The 22,040-nt window shown below is 39.8% G+C and overlaps 1 protein-coding gene across 12 annotated transcripts in view; it reads right to left on the bottom strand.

Annotated features, from left to right (window-relative positions):
* CALD1 (caldesmon 1) overlaps positions 1–22,040 on the bottom strand; it is a 176,806-nt gene that overhangs the window by 29,400 nt on the left and 125,366 nt on the right. For 7 of the 12 annotated variants that reach the window (XM_031455415.2, XM_031455422.2, XM_031455414.2 and 4 more), the window contains 3 exons: positions 6,487–6,633; positions 1,367–2,453; positions 29–106 (listed from right to left, as the gene is read on the bottom strand). In XM_031455415.2, the coding sequence (XP_031311275.1) occupies positions 29–106; positions 1,367–2,453; positions 6,487–6,633 (1,312 nt within the window). The remainder of the gene's footprint in view (positions 1–28; positions 107–1,366; positions 2,454–6,486; positions 6,634–22,040) is intronic. The other 5 variants (XM_031455421.2, XM_031455420.2, XM_010975682.3 and 2 more) reach the window with 2 other exon arrangements.

A 22,040-nucleotide genomic window follows, 5' to 3' on the forward strand; every position in this document is an offset into this window, starting at 1 on the left:
CATGACTAGGTTCTTTCTCAATATTTACCTCTTCTTTTTTGAAGGCAGGCTTGTCTTGCTGGGGCTTTTCTCTTTTAGCTTGCACTTTAGCCCCCCTTTCTTCTTCCTTTGCATTTTCAAGAATGGTAAAGTCACTCATTTAAAAGAAGCCCCTCCTAGCTTATAAGAGTGAGAGGGTGCTCAGGTCACTTTGCATGTGGCGTGAAATGACTTCTATGTGGCTATCTCAGTGCCAGTGGTTCTAAACAGCAAAGTGGGATAGTCTCCTCCCACCAGAACTTTTTCTCACATGCCTGTCACTGTGCTCACTGAAATCTAGCGTGACGTGGTGCTTCTGGTGCGTGTTTACAAACCTCGTGTGTGGTTTGGTGCATTGTTGTTCCTGATCATCTCAATGGTGTGTTCATGAGCCCCTTGTAAGAAGCAGGAATGAAAGATAACTTCAGTGCAGTGCAGACTTAGTGACAGAGAGTTCTCTCTGGAAAGGTGAAGACACAAGCGTCTCTTTTTTCTTTTTTCTTTTTTTTGCAGAGTAGGTGGTGGTGGTGGTTATTAGGTACAGTGCTTTTAATGCAGCCTTGCAGACAGAAAAAAATATGTTTCTTAGCTTATAAATATTTCTTGCCTCCCCCAACTATTTCCACCCTTCTTGTGCTACATAAATTTATTTGTGTCATCCAGATGGTAAAACAAGCAAAATGTGTGCTCTTAATTTCTGGTCAGTTACAAGTTGATGCTGCCCCAGATGAATGGCTTTCTGCAAGTCTACATTAAGCCCAGGTCTACACGATGGCAAATCAGGGTTTTGACATTTTTTTATAAAAGGTCCAAATTGGCTCCTTTCCTTCATTACCAGTTCATTTCAAGGGGTTTATTTTTGAGTTCATAAGATGATATTTCTGAACATGATTCTTCATGTCAGTTTCCTACCCCAAATTTTATCACCTTTTATTAAATGCCAAACAGAAGGATAAAGTGAGGAGTTATGGTCCTAGAGCACCATGTAGACCTGTGGATAGAGATAAATTGTTAGAAGCAACGAGCTGAGATGCAGGTGCAGAATCAGAAGTCTAACACAGCACCACCACACTTATCATCTTTGGGTTAATTCATTTTTCTGGTATTCATAACAACCAAGCACAGAGCAATTCACTTCTCTCTGATTGTCCCAGTAAATTGGATGGACTGAGTATTAGCCATCGATCGATTGCTGCATGCTTGCATATTGCTATGACCTGAAAAATGAACAGCTGGCCAAACGATCAAGCATGTGGGGCTGGAAGAATGTGGCCTCAGCCCCAAATTTGATGCGCATTACATTTCTTGTCACAGGCATCACACACTTGGTGCAAAATGTTTACTGTACCTGTTTCTTTTGAACAGCTGTCTGAGGTTTGTCTTCTTGTACCTTCTTCTCATTTACCCCTTTCCCTTCTATTTTCTGTCCTACCTTTTCCTCTTTTACCTTTTTCTCTTGCATTTCCTTTTTTTTCTCTTCCAGCTGCTTCTTCAGTTTCTGCTCTTCTATCTTAGCTCTCTCTTCTGCCTCTGCCTTGGCCCTCTGCCTCTCCTCTGCTGCCCTCCTCTCTTCCTCCTTAATCCTCTCCCTCTCCTCAGCTGCCCTCCTCTCTTCCTCCTTAATCCTCTCCCTCTCCTCTGCTGCCCTCTTCTCTTCCTCCTTAATCCTCTCCCTCTCCTCTGCTGCCCTCCTCTCTTCCTCCTTAATCCTCTCCCTCTCCTCGGCCTCCTGTCTCTCTCTCTCTTGTGCAGCTGCCTTTTCTTCTGCTTCTACCCTTGCCTTCTCCTCTGCTATTTTTTGGTCTTGCTCAGCTTTGATTTTTTCTCTTTCTTCTGCTTCCAACCTGGCCCTCTCTGCCTCAGCCCTTTCCCTTGCTTCCTCTTCCATCTTCTCATTATGGGCAATCTCATCTGAGGCTTCCCCCCTCTCCTCCTCCACCTTAGGCTCCTCTGCACTCATCTGCCCATTTTTCAGTGGCACTACTGTCTCCTCTTGGGATTCTGCTGTTTTCTCTTTTACCACCACCTCTACCTGAGTTTCTTCACTGCTCACTGGCTTTGGCTTCTCTTCTTCCTCTTCCTCCTTTTCTTTCTCTTCTTTCTTTTTCTCTTCGGCATTCCCCCAGTCATTCTTCTGGTGGGACTTGGTGACTATTTCAGTTTCCTCAATCTCATATCTTTCTTGGCGACTTTCACTTTTTTCTTCCTTCTCTGCCGATTCATTTTCTGCCATGTTGTTTTGCATTCTTCTGCTTGGCAGCGACAAACTTGCATCTGTTACTGTTGGGTCAAACTCCTTCTGCCGCTCTAGTGCTTCCTGAAGGCGTTTTTGGCGTCTTTCCTCCCGCCGGGCCAGGCGCTCCAGGAGTGCAGCCTCCTCGTCACCCTCCACCTGAGTGTTTGTGGTGGCTGTCTTGACCTCCTCGTCGGGCACACTGAACAACAGAAACAACACCAAAGACAGCTTGCTGATTAGTCAGTCAGCTGGATTCAGGTACTGTGCCACACTGGAACTAGAGCAGAGATATGCATATGTACAGATTCCTACATATTTCCCCTTGGAGGTTACCGTATTAGTACGTGTCCCCTTGGAGGTTACCATATTAGACATGCCTGCCTGGCTTTCAACAGCATATGCAAATCTTTGCCCATGGTCTTTCTCTGGCCATGCAGGAGCCTACTCTATATACCAGAAATGCTTTGAGTATTAATGTCCCCTGGGCATTTTGCCCCAAGCAAAAATTAATGAGTATTAGTGTATAAATACCTCAGCTCTCCTCACCTTGGGAGTCAGAGTATTCTGAGGTGCCAGTCCCACACGGGATCTTGGGTTCCCCAGTGGAGTTAAGCTCCAGATACCCACAGTGGTAACTTGCTTGGTCATGAAACCTTGATCTGGTTGTCTTCCCTTCCCTGTCTCACTTGCCCACACTGCTACCAATTTTTCCTGGGATCACTTTACAGGCAAACTATTCATGCTCAGATCCTTGTTTCAGAATCTGATTCTCAGGGAACTCAAACTAAGATAAGGACTGAACTGAAAAAAATGAGTGAATTCCTCTTGTATCATATAGTGTTCTGACATGTCGCCAAGTCATCTGGAATTCTTGATCTGGATTGCTAGAACACAGAGGACGTTGAGAGGAAGGGAGTGTATGTTCCAGGGTGGAGATGCTCTACTCACGCTGATGACCCCCATGGTGGAGACACCTAACTGTCACCACGACTCATGCTCCTCCTTCCACAGTCACAGGGAAGTGACTGCCAGTCAAGGATTGGATTTCCTACCCTCCCCTCTTCCTTGCACCAAAGTAGGGACACTTGATCAGTAATTCCAATGAAATGTGAGCAGAAGTGAGATGTCCAGATGAAGACAAGTAATCAGCAGAGGTACTTCTGCTTTTTATTTTATTTTAAAATTGCTTTATTTTTATTATTAAATTCTCTTCCCTTTCTATCTCTGTCTGCTCCAAAAAAAAAAAACTCCAAAGCCCAAGGAGTTAACAGTCACAAGAGTAAAGAAGATAGTTCTGAATACTACTCAGCCATAAAAACTGACAACATAACGCCATTTGCAGCAACATGGATGCTCCTAGAGAATGTCACTCTAAGTGAAGTGAGACAGAAAGAGAAAGAAAAATACCATATGAGATCGCTCATATGTGGAATCTAAAAAAAAAATAAACAAAGACAAAAACAAAAAAAACCATAAATACAAAACAGAAATAGACTCATAGACATAGAATACAAACTTGTGGTTGCCAAGGAGGCGGAGGGTGGGAAGGGATAGATGGGATTTCAAAATTGTAGAACAGATAAACAAGATTATACTGTATAGCACAGAGAAACATACATAAGATCTTATGGTAGCTCACAGAGAAAAAAATGTGACAATGAATATATATATGTTCATGCATAACTGAAAAATTGTGCTCTACACTGGAATTTGACACAACATTGTAAAATGATTATAAATCAATAAAAAATGTTAAAAAAAAAAAAAAAGAACATAGTTCTACCAGTCAGAAATACCCACACTGGACTGCTATGTGTTATTGCATCAAATTACTAAAATTGGGGACCCACTGTTAAAGCAATTGGTATTGCCCTAATTTATATATATATACCATCTACATTCTTTATCAAGATTTCAATGCATAAAGGGTCTCTTGCCCTCTTTTCTAGAGTAGACGAAGAAAAGTTAAATTTGATGTTTAGAAAAAAAGAAAAGAAAACCTCTAAAAACCAAATTGTAGCATGTCCATCACCGCACTCTCTATTGCGGGATACTGGACACTGCCCAAGCCAGGAGTGTTGGTCTTCAATGGCAGGAAACAATCAGTCATGTGATACCAGGACTGTGACCAGAGTTGGAAGAATATGTCTTGCAATGTTTAGAAACTCCATCAAATTTCATGCTTCATACCAAACTTGGCCCTTTTGAAGTTCAAGTTCACTTAATTTTGGAAAAACATATTTCACATTTAACAACAAGAAATGGCTGAGTGAAGGTTAGAATTTAAACTTTCTTGGCCTTAGCTGTTGCTGTTAAGACACTGTCCTCCATGAATTAGACACATAAGGATTAAATTTCTCTGAAAATGCAAATAGTTTAGAATTTAAGAGGAAAAGTCTATACATAAGGCATTGGGATCAACTGAATTCAGATAATTTTTAAGAGGTACCCCAAATTCCAAAATGCTAGCCAGCTTAAAGGACCCTTGAGTTAAGAACAAATGGACTCTACTGAACCTTTTTTTGCCTGTTTATAAATCATGACAGCAAGCATCAGGGGAGGTCAAGCACCAGTTACAGTTGTTTAGCCCCTAGGAGAAAGCTTACTCTTCTTGTGGCTAACTAATATGTCAGAGGTAAATCACGGGTTCTCAGATCTGAATATGTTCTGCTGAAAAAGAATTTTGTACTCAGTCAACATCATGAAATAATAAGAGTAAAATGTAAAAAAAAAAAAAAAAGAAGAAGAGAAACACAAGTAGACGCAAGATCTTAAAAGCAAGAAAACTACAGGCCACTAGTAATTTTTTAAGGCATTGTTGATCACTCCCTAATAACGGATTCATGAAAGGCCTTAAAACGTCATTTTTTAAACTCTGTTTCTCATCCCCCTCAGCTCAGAAATAGAAAAGGCAGTGAAGACAATGGAGTCCTGCTCTGTAAGACTGATATCATCTTCCTAATAATCGCCAAAATTACTCTGTGCAAACACTGTGCATTTTACATATATTAGCATCTTAGCTAAATTTAACATTCATAAGAAAAAGGTATGACTTTTATTTCCATTTAACTGAAGAAACACAGTTAGTGAAGGGTCAAGTTGGGATTCAAAGGCAGGGAGTGAACCCCAGAGAACACACCTGCAACCTCTTTGCTATACTTCCTCCCTAATGAGAAGCTCCTTACCGAGGGACACGGTCTGTTTCTCCACCTAACCAGTAAGCTTCTGGACGGAATCATCCTGCCTGCCAGAATTTTCATGATGCTTTCAGAAACCCTCTGTATCTCCACTTAAATTCAGGTTAAAGAGGCCAGAACTCTTTCCCTTCAGAATTTTCTACATAGATTATATTAAGGGGACTATCAAATACAATGCCCTCCCAACAACAGAAAATAAAACAAACTAAAACCAAACTCACACAAAACATCTTATATTGTGATTTCATTATATTTAACCAGCCCACAGTTTTAAAATAAAATTAATTTTTTTCTCCCTTTCACCTTCAAATAGCCTCATCTTTTCTACACCTTGGGGCATGTAAATGACATATACTAACTGTTAACATAATACACTATAGGACCTTGTATGTGTGAACTTGTAAAAGCCTTTTTGAAGAAGTTGAACCTATTAAGTGTTCTCAACTTTCCTAATGTCTGCTAGGGCCTGTATAGGAAAAAATGTAGTTGTGAATTCATAAGCTTGTTTGAATAATTACATTAAACAGGATTCTGCAACTTGCTGAATATTGTAGTGATCAGAGAATATTGATTTAGGCTGCGTATCAGGAAAAAATAAGACATTTGCAATTCATGCCTACTTTAAAATTCAAGCATTAGCCGCTACTGGTAGGCACAGCGGAGTATTAAACTAATACATCTTCAGTTCAAAACAGATACTGTCTTAAAGAATGAATGTAAGTAGTTTTCCTTATTTAATGATATACCCATAATTTTAGCAAATTAAAAATTACTAGATTACAAAAGAAAATAAAATAGGTGTGTTTAGGGGATGGGATGGGGGAGAGAAAGGAGTTTTGGTGTCCTAATGTCTAAGTCACATTGACTGTCCAATCTGGTTAGTTGCCTAAAATGGTCACAAAAGAATCAAGCAAGCTAGAAAGACTGCAAAAGAGTTGAGTTGGGCTGAGAAGGGAATGCTTTGCCCAACCCGCTCCTCTTATCAGACAGGCTAAGAAGCAACTGAGAAATTCTCCCTTCCAAAGAGGACAGTACCTGTTCTGGGTATTGACCTCCACCTGGTCAGTCATCTGCCCCAAGGATTCTTCCTCTTGCTTCTGCCGCAGTCTTTCCTGGCGGGCGCGGCGGCGCCGTTCCCGGGCGGCCTCTTCCTCATCATCGTCGTTCCTCTGGTAGGCGATTCTGCAATATCACAAGGACAACCTCTTGAGCCTGCCAACTGCCCACCATCTTCACCAGCTTCTTGGCAGGATCAACCCTGAGTCCTTTCCTGAACTTGACTACTTACGAAACTACAGAGTTCCTTAAGGATGGTTCTGTTCCTTAAGTTTAGCTGACTAGTTTTCAAACTTTTAAGTATCTGAAAAGCATTCATCCAATAGCTACACAGGATAATTTACAATGATCAAACAATAGCTTAAACTGAAAAAATTTACACAAAAGCAGCTGCCTTTGGAGACTGTAGGTTAACATACTTAGACTTCTTTACTTAGCTGATGACTAGCACGTAAGATTTAGAAGCAGAAATCGAAAGCATTGAACTGAAAGTAATCAAAACACTTGTTAAAAAGATTTAACATGTTGTATGGATTATTTGTGGAGATGTTGTCACAAGGGTCAGAAAAGATCAAGTTAAGTTACCAAACCAGGACTTTGGCGTTAGTAAGCCAAATCACTAATTAAAATCCAGAGCAGGCTATCCTCTTTGCTTAGATTTAATTTTTTCCTTTTAGTTCCTTTTCACTGAAGAAAGGTGACAGGAGACCTCATAGTCAGTGCGGCGCCCTCCCTGCCCCCCTCTTTTGTTCTAAACCATAATTTGATGTCCCACCACCCACATGCTGGGCACATCCTGGGAGCCCACAGGCGTGTATTTAGCCAGAAACCTAAAGGCTAAGGCAGGCTGAAGAGGCACAGAGGGTTCCACGTGCATATATGGTATTTAGCTTTCATAGTTTCATCTAAAGCAAAGGCCTGTTTAGGAAAATTATATAATCAATTTCACCATGTTAGATATGTTTCTCCTAATATTTATTCCCAAATGAAGACTCATTGCTGGGGAATCCAGATGCTCAGACTCAAGAGGAAATGGCCCACGTGGTTAACCTGGTTGCTTTGGAAGAGGACTGTGTACTGAGATACAGAGTGGTGAGAAGACACAGTAGTGCTGGCTGGCCTGATGGTTCAAGGGTTGGAATGGAGCTGCACCGTGCAGCAGATGGCTTTTCACATTGGCTAGTAAAGGTGCTTTTATTACAGTGAAACTTACATGTCCACAAATAGAAATCCAGATATGTAGCCGTTTCATGCTTATCTTTCTTCTATAATGACAAAGCTAAAATAATTTACAAATGAAAGAAAGCAAAACAGCAGAATCATATAATTTTTATTAGCGAAATGAACCTAATATGACTGTGATGGTTTGTTTGTTCCCATTAGATTTACAAACTCGGTATTTTGGGGGTTGAGATCCATTACTTCACTTCATCTGTTTCTGTCTTTTGACTTCAATAACGCAAATGCTATGAACTTTTTTTAACCTAGGTTTCTTACAAAAAACAAGGTGAACAATTCTCAGGGTTGATCGGTTTGTTCTTTGTTATTTCAGAAACTCTGACTTCATACTTAACTAAAATCTGCTAGTGTGTAATATTCAAATGCCAACATAAATAGAATGTCACTTAATAATTCTATAAAACTGACTGACTTATTTCCACAAATATGGAGAGAAGGGCAGTGTGATTCAGTTAAAGGACGACTAGGTTAGAACTCAGTTCTAGGTTTCTAGAACTGGTCTTTTACTAGTGTTCAGCCCTTTGATTAACCTGAGTTAAACTGCCTTGTCTGCCCGTGGGTAACAATCAAATGAAACCATGGCTATGTTGTGCTAAGGCATTCTACAGTGTAGTATTTTGTTTTATTAGGAAAGCGCAGTGGAGGAGCTGTGTGTGAGGAAAGATGAGTTCCATTTTAGACTTGTTGACTTAGAGGCGACAACATGACATGATTTGAATGTTCCTTTCTAATTTAATCACATTGTAGTTCACAGTCAAAAGCCCTTCCCAGTGGTTTGGCTTCAATTTTCAGATTCTTGGCCCAATATTCCTTTTGCTTATTTCTCACTAGACAGCTTTAACCGCAGCAGGGAGAATGCGTCCTTAATGACTGCTTCCCAAGTTAATCAAACAGAAAGTCTTAATTTGCTCTTCTACATCTCTGGATCAGCCATGAGGTCTTGGTTATTACTTGAGGCCTTCATTTTCCAAGGCAAGTAAGAGACATAAAAGCTCCATATGGGACACCTTATGTCAAAAACAAAACTCTCCCCTCTCCTAAATGGAGTCTCATTTGAAGCCATTAATTTCCCACCATACTCGAACAATTTGAGATGTTACTGTCTTCCTCCTCCCACCTGCACAACGTGCTTCACGGTGGACGCTGTTTGCTTTTAGCTCTGGCGTGACCTAGATTTGCCAGTGGTCTAGGTCAGGTCACACTCAATCTTCTTTCATCTTAGATTTCTCAGTAGAGGAGTGGCCTTGAACAACCAGATGGTTTCCACTTTCTCTCCTAACTCTTCTTGCTTAAAATTTACAACGACTTTCCATGGATAGCCTCTTGCCTGGGATACACAGTCGCCTGAGAGAGATTTTTGAGGCTATTGACAAACAAACATGTTAAAATTGTTTTCAAAGTTAAAAACTAAAAAGGAGCCAAAATGGTTCCATGGTATTTCGAATCCGAACATACCCAGTTGCTGGCTCAATAACGTATCAGTTGACTTCATAAGTGAAATTGTGTCCACGCCAAATGACTTGATATGTGTGGAAATTCTTCAAATGGGAGCCTCCCTACACCAGCCCAAGAGTACAGGGCAGACAGTGGGTGCTTAGCTTACAGGTCTGTCCCGCAGCATGAACCCTTCCTACTACTACCAGAGGTTATTTTTCTTTCAAATTCGAAGAACTTAACTGTCAAATTTTTTTGTTTCTAAAAGTTACATACACTTTTTATTTTCTTAAACTAGACATCACAAAATGTAAAAATCAGGTCCCTGATTACAGCACTCAGATAGGAAAATGAATAATCCCTGATGTATTTTACCAGACCTTTTCCTATCCACAGATATTTTGATTTTTAACAAAATGGTATCATGTTCTGTATATGATTTTAGAAATAGTTTTTTAAATTTACCTTATTCATGCCTATTTTAACACATCAGCAAAATATAACTTTCAACAGCAACATGGTATTCTATAAAATAGATGTACATAGTAATGATATGGAGGGACTATTATCTATTTACTCAGTTTTCTACTGATGGGCAGGTAAGATTTTTCCAACTTTATATTCTTATAAACAATACTGCAAAGGACATCATTATAGATATACTTTTACCACTTGTTCAATGATTTACCCAGGAAAAAATTCTCAAAAGCTAGAATTTCTGAGTTTAAGCGTATGCTCATTTAAAAGCTTTTGATGCACAAGGACAAATAGCCTTCCAAAAAGGTACATAACACCAGCAACGCCTGTCAGTGCTAATTTCACCATAAGACGAATTTATCCAAAGAGACAGATGAGAACACAGCATCCTTAATACGTCCACATGATAACACAACTCTGCTTTATGCTTCAGTTAAAGGCAAAATGTTAACATTTCTAATTTTCCACACGCCAGATTTAAATGTATTTGGAATGCTGCTGACTAGTAAAAATCATACCTAACCACCCACTGGATTGTAATAAAAACATAACAACCCATTTGTTGTTTCTGTGAAACGTCACCAGACGCCAGCATTAACTGGTCTACCGTATTGTACGCCGCAAAGACAACTGATGTTCCCAGATGATTCAGAGGCAGCGTAGGACTCAAAGTTCCTCTGAATCACCTGAGAAAGATTAAACTATGTTTATTAGAGCTCTAATCAAGTGAGTTTTATTTAAAAACAAGTAACCACAAACGATACGTAAAGCACCTCATTTAATAAAATGCTCAATTGACCAGAATCCACGACTTTCCCACCCATGCTGGGTGAAGACAGGCTTACTCTGGAGTAGTATGCTTTGTTTCTGGGTAACTGCCTTTGCTCTCCTCTTGGACAACACCTGAAGTAAGGTACGATTGATCCTTCTGCAGGAAGGCCAGTGTTTCTGGCAGCTAAATGGCTCATGAGATATTTGGGAGAGAGATGATCTTGTGCGTGTGTGGATGTGTGTGCATGAATAAATGTTGAACAATCTTAGAAGTCCATTATAATAACATGATGCTATTTGATTGTCAGTGGTATGAAAAAAACAGAGAGAACTGGCTTGTCTTCCATTCCCAGAACCACTGGTTAAAGATGCTGGTGTTATATTATAAGAAAAAACAGATCTATGCAATGGGAAAACTTCCTTGGAATGCTGTGGCTTTCACACCAAAGATGTTTTAAGTATTTACCACCAGACCTCTACTGCCTCAATATATTCAAGTAACACGGTAATCATGTTACATGCTGTGCCTTTTAGATAGTTCAAATAAATAAAAGTATTGCAGACATGGCAAATAATGAAACCACTGATGACTCAGTGTCTTTATATTTGGATGGGCCAGGGTTTGAATGTCCTTAGATGAGAGGAAGTGGCTGAGGCTTCCATACAAGGCACAGGAGCAAGGCACTAGTTGTCATCTTGCCTCAGTGTCCCCCTCACCCCATCTTCTCCAACAAATATTTCTCCAGACTTGCACAACATTGGCAAAACTCTTCTTATAATTTCATCTACAGTATAGAGTTTTGGCTTTTTTTTTTTTAACTCCGTGTTCTCCATAGTTTGAAGAATGTTACTCACATCTCCTTTAATTTCATCTTTTTTCCCCCCTATTTTGATATTTTCTGACTTGAGAGTTTTCAAGTAAACATACTGGCAATAACATTTTATTAACAGGACAAGATCTCTTATCAGGAAACCATGTTTACAAATAGAATAAGGAAAAGTAAAAACCACTTTTATGAGGAGGCTGATTTTATTACAAGTTAGAGAGTGCTGAAGAAAAGATTTAATTTTCTATATCTTATAGCAGTGGTTACTAACATTATAAGAATGTGGATCCTTTTAAAATATCAAGAAAAATTAAAATATCATGACAATTGCTTATACTTTTGTTATGTATTAAAAATGTTTTATGAAGTGTCTATAAATTCAACACTGCATAAAAAGGAATCTGTATCTTATAAACCACTGCATTTATACGTATCTTAAGAACAGCTGAAACAGTTACTTATTAGCCCACAAAAATTACTTGGTATGGATATGAATTTGGGACTCTCTTCCAGCAACTTCAGCACTCAAGAACCACTGGCATGTAGAAAGAGATGGCCAGAGTGCCACTGAACAGACTTTGAATTGGCCCCTTCAAACCCTTTAGCATCCTTTAACATTCCTCGTGTTTGGTAAGTGCACACACACATGTACAGACACACATGCAGACCCACAATTTAAGTGAGGAAACCCTTGGAGAAAATAAAAGGCTCAAGGCACTAAAATGAGGCTTATGTACAAAAACTTAAAGAGATTCCCATTCAGATCAAAGTTTCCAAGTCTCCCTGTTTTCCTTAATTGATTCTGCCACATTCCTGTATGTTAAAAAGAGAATGCTGCACCTAAAATTCCAGCAGAACAAATAAATTTGCTGCCTGAAAGAAGGAATCCTACCAGCAGTTCTTTATCTGTGAATTCACAGTCATTTGTAGGCCAGTAGACACTTAGTTGAACCCTAAGATCAGCTTTCATCTCCCTGCCTCCTCCTGTACTTCTGCTTTCGTGTAAGGTGTCATTTGAGAGAAGGTGGTGCTGATTGAAGAAGATTCCAGGTTGTAACTGAGACACTCAATCCCAAACATGATCTTGCCTCCACTTTCTGCTGCTGTACACTCCCCACGCAGGCTCAGGAGGAAGACTGCCTGGGGTTCACAGCTGCAAAGGACAACTTCTTAGTCAATTACATTTCTTTGATTTCCATCGTTCTTGGTTCTGCCAATGTTGTCTTAACCTGGGTCTTAATATGGAATTCCACTTAAGAGTTAAAAACTTCACATGGGCTGAAAATGTGCTTATCAAGGAGGCAAAATGATTCATACAGACTCACAGTATTGTTTTTCATGTACCAAAAAACCCCAGTGATTTTCTTTCATAATATGAAATGCAAGCAGATTCTCCAAACATATCCAGTTAGCTCTGTGAATTGCTCAAATGCACTTAGCAAAATTTCAGGCAATGCTGTGATCAAGAGGGAAAATCCTGAGCTACTGAAATGAGTCATATTTGCTTTGCAGATTTATTGTATATTTGAAAGTTAAAAGAGGCGTCTAGATTCATTCCAGGCTCTTAAATATGATTTTGTTTACATGTGGAGTCTGTAAAATATTGTGGTTTCATTTAAGGCACATAAAGTCCAATTCTGAATGTTTTTCCTTTGGATTCCTTTAAAAGAAAGGCATTAAAAATTATAATGGAGAAAAAAGTAAAATTATTTTCAAGTCAGAAAATGTTTAGAAATGGATTAATAGCCACTAGTAAATTAGCCTGTTAGTAATTAATATGGGATAGAATGAAAGAAAGCTCCCCTGATTTAGAATACATACACACACACACACACACACACACAGACACACACACACACACACAGACATATTTTTTTTTTATTTTCTGGTAGAGAAGGAAGGTAAAAACCTTTTGAATTTCACCGTAGGACTCACTGCTATATCAGGGATGTGCCTCTTGTGAGGATGCAGGCATGCAAAGGGATACATTACTCTGAAGAAACTAACCCAGGACGAGAGGTATGTCCTACCTCATCTATTCCTCCTTCTCCCACCCCATCTCCTCATGCACACACACATTTGAGAATTACTAATGTTTGCATAGCAGCCATACGTTTTGGTTCTCTGTTGTAAGACACTGCGTGCTTACACATTTCAGTGTTCTTATATATGTTGTCACCACAAGTTATCACCACCAGCCTACCATCTGCTTTACATAATGGTGACATCCCATAATCACATGAATTTCTATAACCACAAATCATGATGGGGAAACACGTGCTGCAGAGCACAGCAGAAGGAAACGACATGAGGCCTTGCCTCCACAACTCTCGCGAAGTTTGGTTCTTAGCATCATTATGACTGTGACATCCTGTCAAACAAATAGATCAGGTCTGATTGATCACATATGGTTAGAAAGAACCCAGGGAGTACAGTGAGTTCTGATTCTGACTCAGGGTTGTAGAGCTAACTAAGGGTTTATGGGAACACAGGTCTCAGAATGGTCCTCCCCTGGGGCAGGCAGATCCCTAGTTTAGAGACTGACTTCTGAATTGATACATAGTCACAGGAAGTTTAAAAAATTCTAATTGTTTGGGGGTCAATATTTTAAATTAAAAAGATGTTTAGCATGAAATATACTATACCTATAAGTGAGTGTGTAGTACACGACCACTTAAAAGGACAGTGAAGCAAACACACATGTACTATTAGCCAGCCTAAACAGCACAGCACCTTGGAGATCATTACGTGCCCTTCTTCAAGACCATCCCTATCTCTTTTTAAACGCTTCCAAACACTCTCTAAGCTGAATTTTTGACTATTTTAACTATCCTAATGCCTTTCTTTGTAATTTTACCTCCAAGGGATGCATCCCTAAACAATTCTTTTTTTTTTTTTAGTTTGCCTTCTTAGAACTTTACATAACCATACAATATGCATTCTGTGATTAGTTCTTTTCACACAGTGTTATGCTTCTGTGATTCATCTGTGTTTGTATGAATAGCTGTAGTTTATAATGATAGAAGAGACACAGAGTTTCCCAAACATTTCCTGAGATTATAGTTTGGATGGGATAAATGTCTAACTTTTTATTCAACTGGTGCTATTTTCTTTTTAAACGTCCATCATAGATGGTTGGTGATACTCAGTAGAAATAAAAATGAATAGGATCTGGATTTACTTTCTTATTGAATTGCTTTTTTTCCCCCCACATTTATTTTTTAAAGGAACAATGTATCTGTCAAACCTGTTAAATCCAGATTTTAGAGGGATCATTCCATGGCAGTTTCCTGAGATAAATGAAAATCTATTTATTCTGTTACAAACAGGACTGAATTTGTGCCACTCCCACTGTCCCACCCAGCTTGCTTAAAAACAGCAGGCTTGGTCAGATACAAACAGTTCACTTCTTAATTTATGAATGTTTAAGATCCAGCTGTTATAAAATGTGGCTGAAGACAGGATAAACCCAATTATTACCTGTGTTTTCATAAACATGACCGTTTCTTCATTCCCAACCTAGGATTCTTTGTCTAATAAAAATCTTAAATAAAATATGATCATTAATAAACTTGGGCTTTTAAAAATTTTGTCAATCAAAAGTAAAATCTGATTTGGGGCTGTTTTCTTGACTGCTGTATCTATTACAGAACAGCCTTGCTTTAATGTGCATCGTAGATGTGGACAATAAACCTTGGGCTTAAGTAAATTTTCTCAGGTAAAACATGATAAAACAATTCATCAAACCCAGGTGTCTATGACTGTCAAGGTTACATTTTGCCAGTTCTTTTTCTTGCATGTAGGTCTGAACGTGGATATACAAGTGACGAAAAAACTGCCTCAAAGCAGGATGCTGGGAAACCCCCCTATTTCCACTGGCCGATTTGGATGCAACTGCATCTGACCACAGATATATAAACAAGCAGATTCTTTTCATAGTCAAAGACTTCATCTCCTAGAAACAAAAGTTTCCGTTTCCATCTTCAAATGTAAAAATATAAACTTGTTTTAGATGAGTCTTATATTTAGTGTGATCTAGAAATTCAAATCTTACCCCCAAACTTGAAATACTTTGTGATGCAGTACAAAGGTCCATAATTTCACATGGTAGAGCTTTGAAATATGGTACCACTATCACATTGCTAAATATTGGACAAAAGAAACAAAGGGATTGGGAAAACAAAAACAAGATGTTCTTAAGCGGAGATTATGAACCTGTGACTAATTAGAGGGAGTTCCTGTAAGGGTAAAGCGGTATTCCAGACATGCCGACGGAAATGGTACATGGCATGTGGGTACCACTAAGTGAAGTCACATGTCCTGTGTCAGCTGAGAGGATTCTCAGCATCCTCTCTATACAGGCAGTGCTTAATGCAGGGGAATTTATGGGTAATGGATTTTCATAACAGGCCTTTTATGATCTCCTCCCCCCAAAGTGCCCTCTGGAGCTTTCCTGCTTCCACTCTCATTTTTCTTAATTGGAAAAAGATTTAGTATTCATTTCCTCTTTCCCGGTGCTCTCTTGGCTCCATTTCCATTGGGGTAGCACAACCTCCCATCCTTCCCCCCACCTTTTGTCTTTGCTTTCTTCCTCAGAAACAAAAAGCTCAACTATACTGATAGACGTGACACTGGAGCATTGTTTCTAGCAACTCTGAAGAATGAGGTGACTTATTCTAACAAGAAAACATATTTTGGGGTGATTACTGCCTCCCCAACTCCAGATGTATTACACAAACTTGCCTAATGTCCAGCTGGCTAAATAGCTCCCCTGCATATGCTAGAACTGCAGTCTTGTTTACAAGTGGTAAGCAAACAGACAGGCAAATCATGAGTAGAGACAGGAAATGGAAAATGAAAGGCCAAACCCTGGAAGTTTGGACCTGTGCAAAGGACATCTATTCTTGTAGGGGACTTGGGAGCCAATGACTACTAATGGGTCCAACCTCCCTACTGTTGGGAGAAGAAGTCAATGAGTCTGCTCTGCACTTGGCAGATCGTCTTCCTGAGTCAACAGAAGCCTTGCCGCAGATGGGTCCTGCTCCATGTGGTGGGAGTTAAGCAGACGCCTAACTGCTGTGATTTGGTAAAGAGCCGGCATAACCAAAGCAAACCGAATAAAAAACCTCTTCCACGGTTAGAGTTAAAAGAAGACCCTATATACATGTGAATATTTAAACAGATAGAGTAATATTACATAATTAAGCTCCTACATTTGTGTGTGTGTGTCTGTGTTAACTGAAGAATCACCAACAGCTCAAGAATCCGTCCGGGCTCCGAGAGAGGGACACAAGGGCATTAGAGACATTCCTGGGTACTTAAATTGCTTGAGGGTACCTGTCCTACACCAGCAGATTTATATCCCATCAACAGAATATTAACCAACAAGGCTTATGCCATCTCCTGACTAGATACCAACGTAATCACTAGTTCCTTAAAACTGTTACTTAGTACAGGAGGCACTGCTTTAGTAGGGGAGATAACCGACTTACTCTAAAAGCATTTTTTTTTCTAATTACATATAACAAAGTTACAGCATTGGTACTGGTTTATAGGTCTCTAATCTTGTCTATATTCCTCTACAACCAAACCACTGATCCATGTGGAACGTAGACTTTGAGGGGAGGACAGTTAAAAACAAGTGGGACATCAGAGTGGTGGGCTCTGAGTAGCCTAGATTCTGAGGAGGAGATGGTGGGCGATGTGCTGGATATGAGTGTGGTGTCTTAACTTGCAGCATTGGGATGCTGGTTGGTAATGCTGCTCTAACATGCAAACTGACACCTAGGTGACTGGAATTAATGCATCCATCCAACACACATTTACTGAGCATTTACTCTATTCAAGTCATTGAGGGTGGAAACTAAGATGAATTAAAATCCTCAGAAGAGTTTATAATCTGGTAGGGAAGCTAAGACATGTGTAAGAACATGATAGTAGACAGAAAGCAGTAAATATCATAGGAGACATTGATAAAGTGATCTACAGTTTAAAGGAAGAAGAAGACAGTTCCAGCTAAGCAATCAGAGATGGCTTCATGGAGAAACTGGTATTTGAGCTAGATCTTTAGGACTGGGGCTGGGAGGACAGAAGAGGCTCTTTCCACCTACAGAGAGCTCAAATAGCAAGGCTGCAGAGTCAGGAAATATGGACACGAGAAAGCAAACAATCCAGTCTGGCCAGGGCTTGGAGTACACGAAGGGTATTAGCAAGGCTCCAGTTGTGCTTGGCACATGCAGGAGGACAGCTTCCAATAACTGGAAGAGTAAACCGACCGTTTTACAGAGCTTAAGGAGGGAGGCTCCTTGCATGGCGGTGGCCCTACAGAAGCACGCAGGGAGGATTTTCTAGTTTCAGTCTCCACTCCAGGTGTTCCATTTCACTCTGCAGCTTTCCCGAGAAATAAAGGGCCAGCAACCCAATATCAAAGGCTCCACAAATCTGAGCTGCAAGAGGAGACTTCAGTTCAGCAACTTCTACAATTGTTTAGAACAGAAGCACTGTGGAGGATCCTGCAAAAGCAATAAGCTATGACTTCCAATTTTTCAGAATGGCATTTATGTCTTTTTTCATTCTGGCTACCTCTCGTACTTCCTGTGCCCACATAGAGGTAAATCAAACTTCCACTTATTCTGCTTGTTAATCAGATCCCAGGTGAAATCCACCACGGTGGCAAGATATTAAAACCATAGAATAATTAAACTAGAAGGAATTTTGGAGGTTATTTTCAATCCATACTGTACATTGTATACATGATAACCTGGGGTTGAAAAGGTGAAGTGACTCACACAACCAATTACTAAATCAGGACTAGACCTGGGTCTTTAGTCCCCATACTGGTTTTCTTTCTAACCTATGACTCTGTATGAGTGTTCTGTAGATTAACAAATAGCTTCAGTCATCTAAGCCAGGGACTGGCGAACTGTGGTGCAAGGGCCAGATCTGGCCCACATTCTACTGTTGTAAATAAAGTTTTATTGGAACATAGTCATTCTCGGATTGTCTATGACTGCTTTCACACTTCAGTGCCAGAGCTGAGTAATGTTGACAGAGAGTGTATTTCCCACGAATTTGAAAATATATACCATCTTTACAAAAACAGTTTGCAGATCCTTGATCTAAGCCAATGGTCTTGAAATTTTTTCTCTTTCCTCTTCTCCAGTTTTACCTAGAGGGCTCTTCTCTATCCCTCAAAGCTGGCACATATCTGTATGAGGTCTTACCAGACATAATGGCAGTCAACTGGGAGGAACTCTTTCCCTCCTGTGAAATCTTTGCTGTTGTTCCAGATATTTGTCAATATAGCCTTGTTGTTATTTGTGTGTCATCTTATTTCTCACGTTATGTTACATTTGTTGAAAGCAAGAGTCAAGTTTTATACATATTTGTAGCTCTCCTCCCCAATGTTCTTGCATAAAGTAGGTATTATTAAGTATTTTTAGTAATGAATTCAAGAAAGGCATATGGCATAAGACACTGAGCAATGGTAATTATGAAGGCTAATTAAGGATGATGAAGGCTAATTCCATTCCCTAAAGATGAAATGAATTGCCTAAGTTCGTATGGATTTATCTGAATCAGATACGGAAAGGACAGATAGGCCAACATGAAGCCACTTAAAAGCTTTAGTGTCACATTCAGTACAACAATGTTTTCCAAAAGGATGGATCAATGAAATGTGACTCAGTTTCATGAATAAGGAAAGGCCAACAATTCTATCCTAGGCTTTTGAATACTTACTGAGAAAATGAAGTTCAAAGTTATTAGAGATTTATCAATGGGAGAAGCTACCCTGTAAAGGATGTCCCAAAGACACATGCTTGTGCACACACATACTCATCCAGAAGCTTTGTGAGTCACCAACAAGGCAGGCACTTCACACTGGCTGTGAAAATGAACCAGGAAACCTGGCTGTGTCCCCGGCCATACTGCCTGGGCCAGGGGACTTGCTCTCTGATCATGAGATCCAGAAGCTGAAGCCTGATCATTCACCATGGGAAGAAGGGATCTCTCAGATTTGAACTTCAGCACCATGAAGTGATGGAACAGAGCCATATTAAACCAACCTGGGAGTGCTAGTGGCAGCTTCAAGGCTATGCTTGGAGACAGAAGAGGATTAGCAAAAAAATACAGCAGGCAGAGCCCCAACACTTCACATGCCTCTCAATTCCTTCCCACCAGAAGTCAAAGCCATCTTGCCAGTGTCTGTGTGGGTAGGTACCTGGGGAATTTAGCTCACTGGCCAAAAACGCCAAAGTTTTAATGCATTTATTGTAAATTTGTTTCTCATTTAAACGCTATTTTCCCTGTGGATGGCATTATGTTGTAACTACATACAGAAAGTCCCCTTGGGTTTAGAGCTGGAAAATGTATGTTTTCCTGGTTAAGAAGAACCAAATGGCTGTAGACAGGAAAGATATTTGACTTTTGAATACAGTCAGTAATAAGGGGCTAAAGTCAAGCTGAGTCGACTGTGTTTTCTATACTGTTAGTGGATCCTGGCCTGCTTCAAGAGCTCTTGTCCAGTGACTGTGTGCACACGCACACTTGCCATCTGCCTGTCTCTGTTCCTGTCACATGCTTGGCCTCATCGTGCCTCATGAGCAGAGCAGAAACTCTTTGTTTTCCTCTTACTCTGGTGCATGCCTCTCCCCACCATAACTTCCTCCTCCCGGGTCATCTTCCCTTATAACATCCTTATAACTCTCCGTAGTCTCTCCCCTCTCACCATCAAGCCTACTGTTGGTTTTGGCCCTTTGCAATGTCTGTGAAAAGCAAAAATAATTCAGTACAAGTAGGTAAACTAAGCAAGTTTGACTTAGCCAGTCCTTTAGAAATGTTTTCATGTGCTTTAGTCAAAACAGAATCTGTAATTCATGGGATAAATCATGACGATAACCGTAAATAGCTAATTCCATTGTATTGTGAGCAGTCCTGTTACTTTTACATTTGGTTTTAGAGTTAGGTTTATAAATTAGTTTCATCTACCTTGTAGCTAACCTAAAATCACCTAGGGATGTGTCTACAGGGGGCCAATGAAGTGAATTTATTTTACCTCCAGACATCTTAATCACTTGATCAGCTGATCAAAACATCCAAAAAGAACAGCTCAATTTGGTTATTAAGTGTCTCAGAACAATATGGTGACTATTTGTGATCCAGACATGAGGAGCCATAATCCCCAATGACATAGAATTATGGGTTTGTACGTTCTAGGGCAATACTTTGGGATGAACTGTCTCATGTCCCTTTGCAGACCCCATTTTATTAGACTTCACAGAGGTCTCTGACACGGTTCATCATACCTTCCTTTGTGAAACTCTCTGCCTACCATTTATTTTGTAGTTTCCTTTGTGTCTTGCTCAATGCTAGTCTTTTCTTATTTAACATACCTGCCCTGGGTAATCCCATCTACTCTTATAACTTGTTAGTCAACTTTTAGGTGATGCTTTTCTAATTTATACTCCTAGCTCAGGCTGTTCTCCTGAATTTCTAAATGACTTTTCTCCTTTGGTAATGAAATTTCCAGTGAGGAAGTTGAGAGTAATGAGTAATTCTGGATATCAAATTAATCCCAGACTCTTCCAAAATTCAAAACTTCTCTCCATGCTGGTACTACACTCTCAGATCCTCTTATTTTCAAGATGGATGGTAACTTTTTAAAAATTCCTCGGTCATATCATCCTATCCTTGCTAAAGACAGCAATTTCACAGTTTCAGAATGTAAAGTTGGATTAATATTAAAAGTCAAGTAAGTAAAGAAGCATTTAGTAACTAAATTAAATATTAAGAGATGAATAACTTGCATGAACACAGAGAAAACATTAAAAACATAACTTCATTACTTATGACTTTGAAATGGAATCACTGTTTTTCGACTACTTGGCAGAGAACTTCACTCCTTACATGCATGGAAAATAAAGTTCAAACAATACCCATGTGTCTAGAAGTTGATTTTCGTTGAAAGCACAATTCTCTACTGTTAGGTTTAAAACAACTGAACTGAACTTACCAACCTGAGAAGAAACCTGTCTAACTCGTTTCATATACATATTGCATTTTCTTTCAAGGTTTCAAAATGTCAGAAAGAGAAAGTGCCTGACCCTGCCATCTGGGAGCTGGATGATACAACAGAGGATGCATTCAGAGCAGTGGTTCTCACAGAACCACCTGCGGGAGCTTTTAAAAATCCTTCTGCCCAGGCTGTGTCCCAGACCAATTAAACCAGACCCACTGTAGGTATGATCCAGGCATGAAAACTCCCCCAGTGATTCTAGCCTGCAGCCGGGCTGAGAAACACTGATACATAATGAGTGACTTAGGAACAGTCTCGGCCAGATGCAATCATGTTAAAAGGCAGTGTAGGGTCATTCAGAAAATAGACTGGAGAGAGGAGTCATGGGCAAATATTTAGAGATCAGAGTGGAAATAAATAGATGAGGCCACTTGTCCTTATGATCCAGAACATTCTTTCTGTTTCTCTTATTTTTTAAAATTGGGGTACATCAATATTTACAAGCCGAAAGTGGATGTTACTTAATATTGTTGTGCAGGTAGCGTTTTTAAACTTAATAAACATTGATTAAATACACTGAGTGGTCTACCCCCCTGTTCTCTCCATGACCAAATCTGACCAAGTCTGATGCCCCCTTCCTTCTGGTGACAGCCCCCCTGGAGGAGCAGAATTGGCAACTGGGAGCATTTAGCCATAACCTCAACCTCCTTTCATATCACTCCGGATTCCTATCTTTTCCCCATCACGGATGATCTGTGTCAAGATGATAC

This window comes from Camelus dromedarius, chromosome 7 (assembly GCF_036321535.1).
Source record: "Camelus dromedarius isolate mCamDro1 chromosome 7, mCamDro1.pat, whole genome shotgun sequence".
Taxonomy (NCBI): Eukaryota; Metazoa; Chordata; class Mammalia; order Artiodactyla; family Camelidae; genus Camelus; species Camelus dromedarius.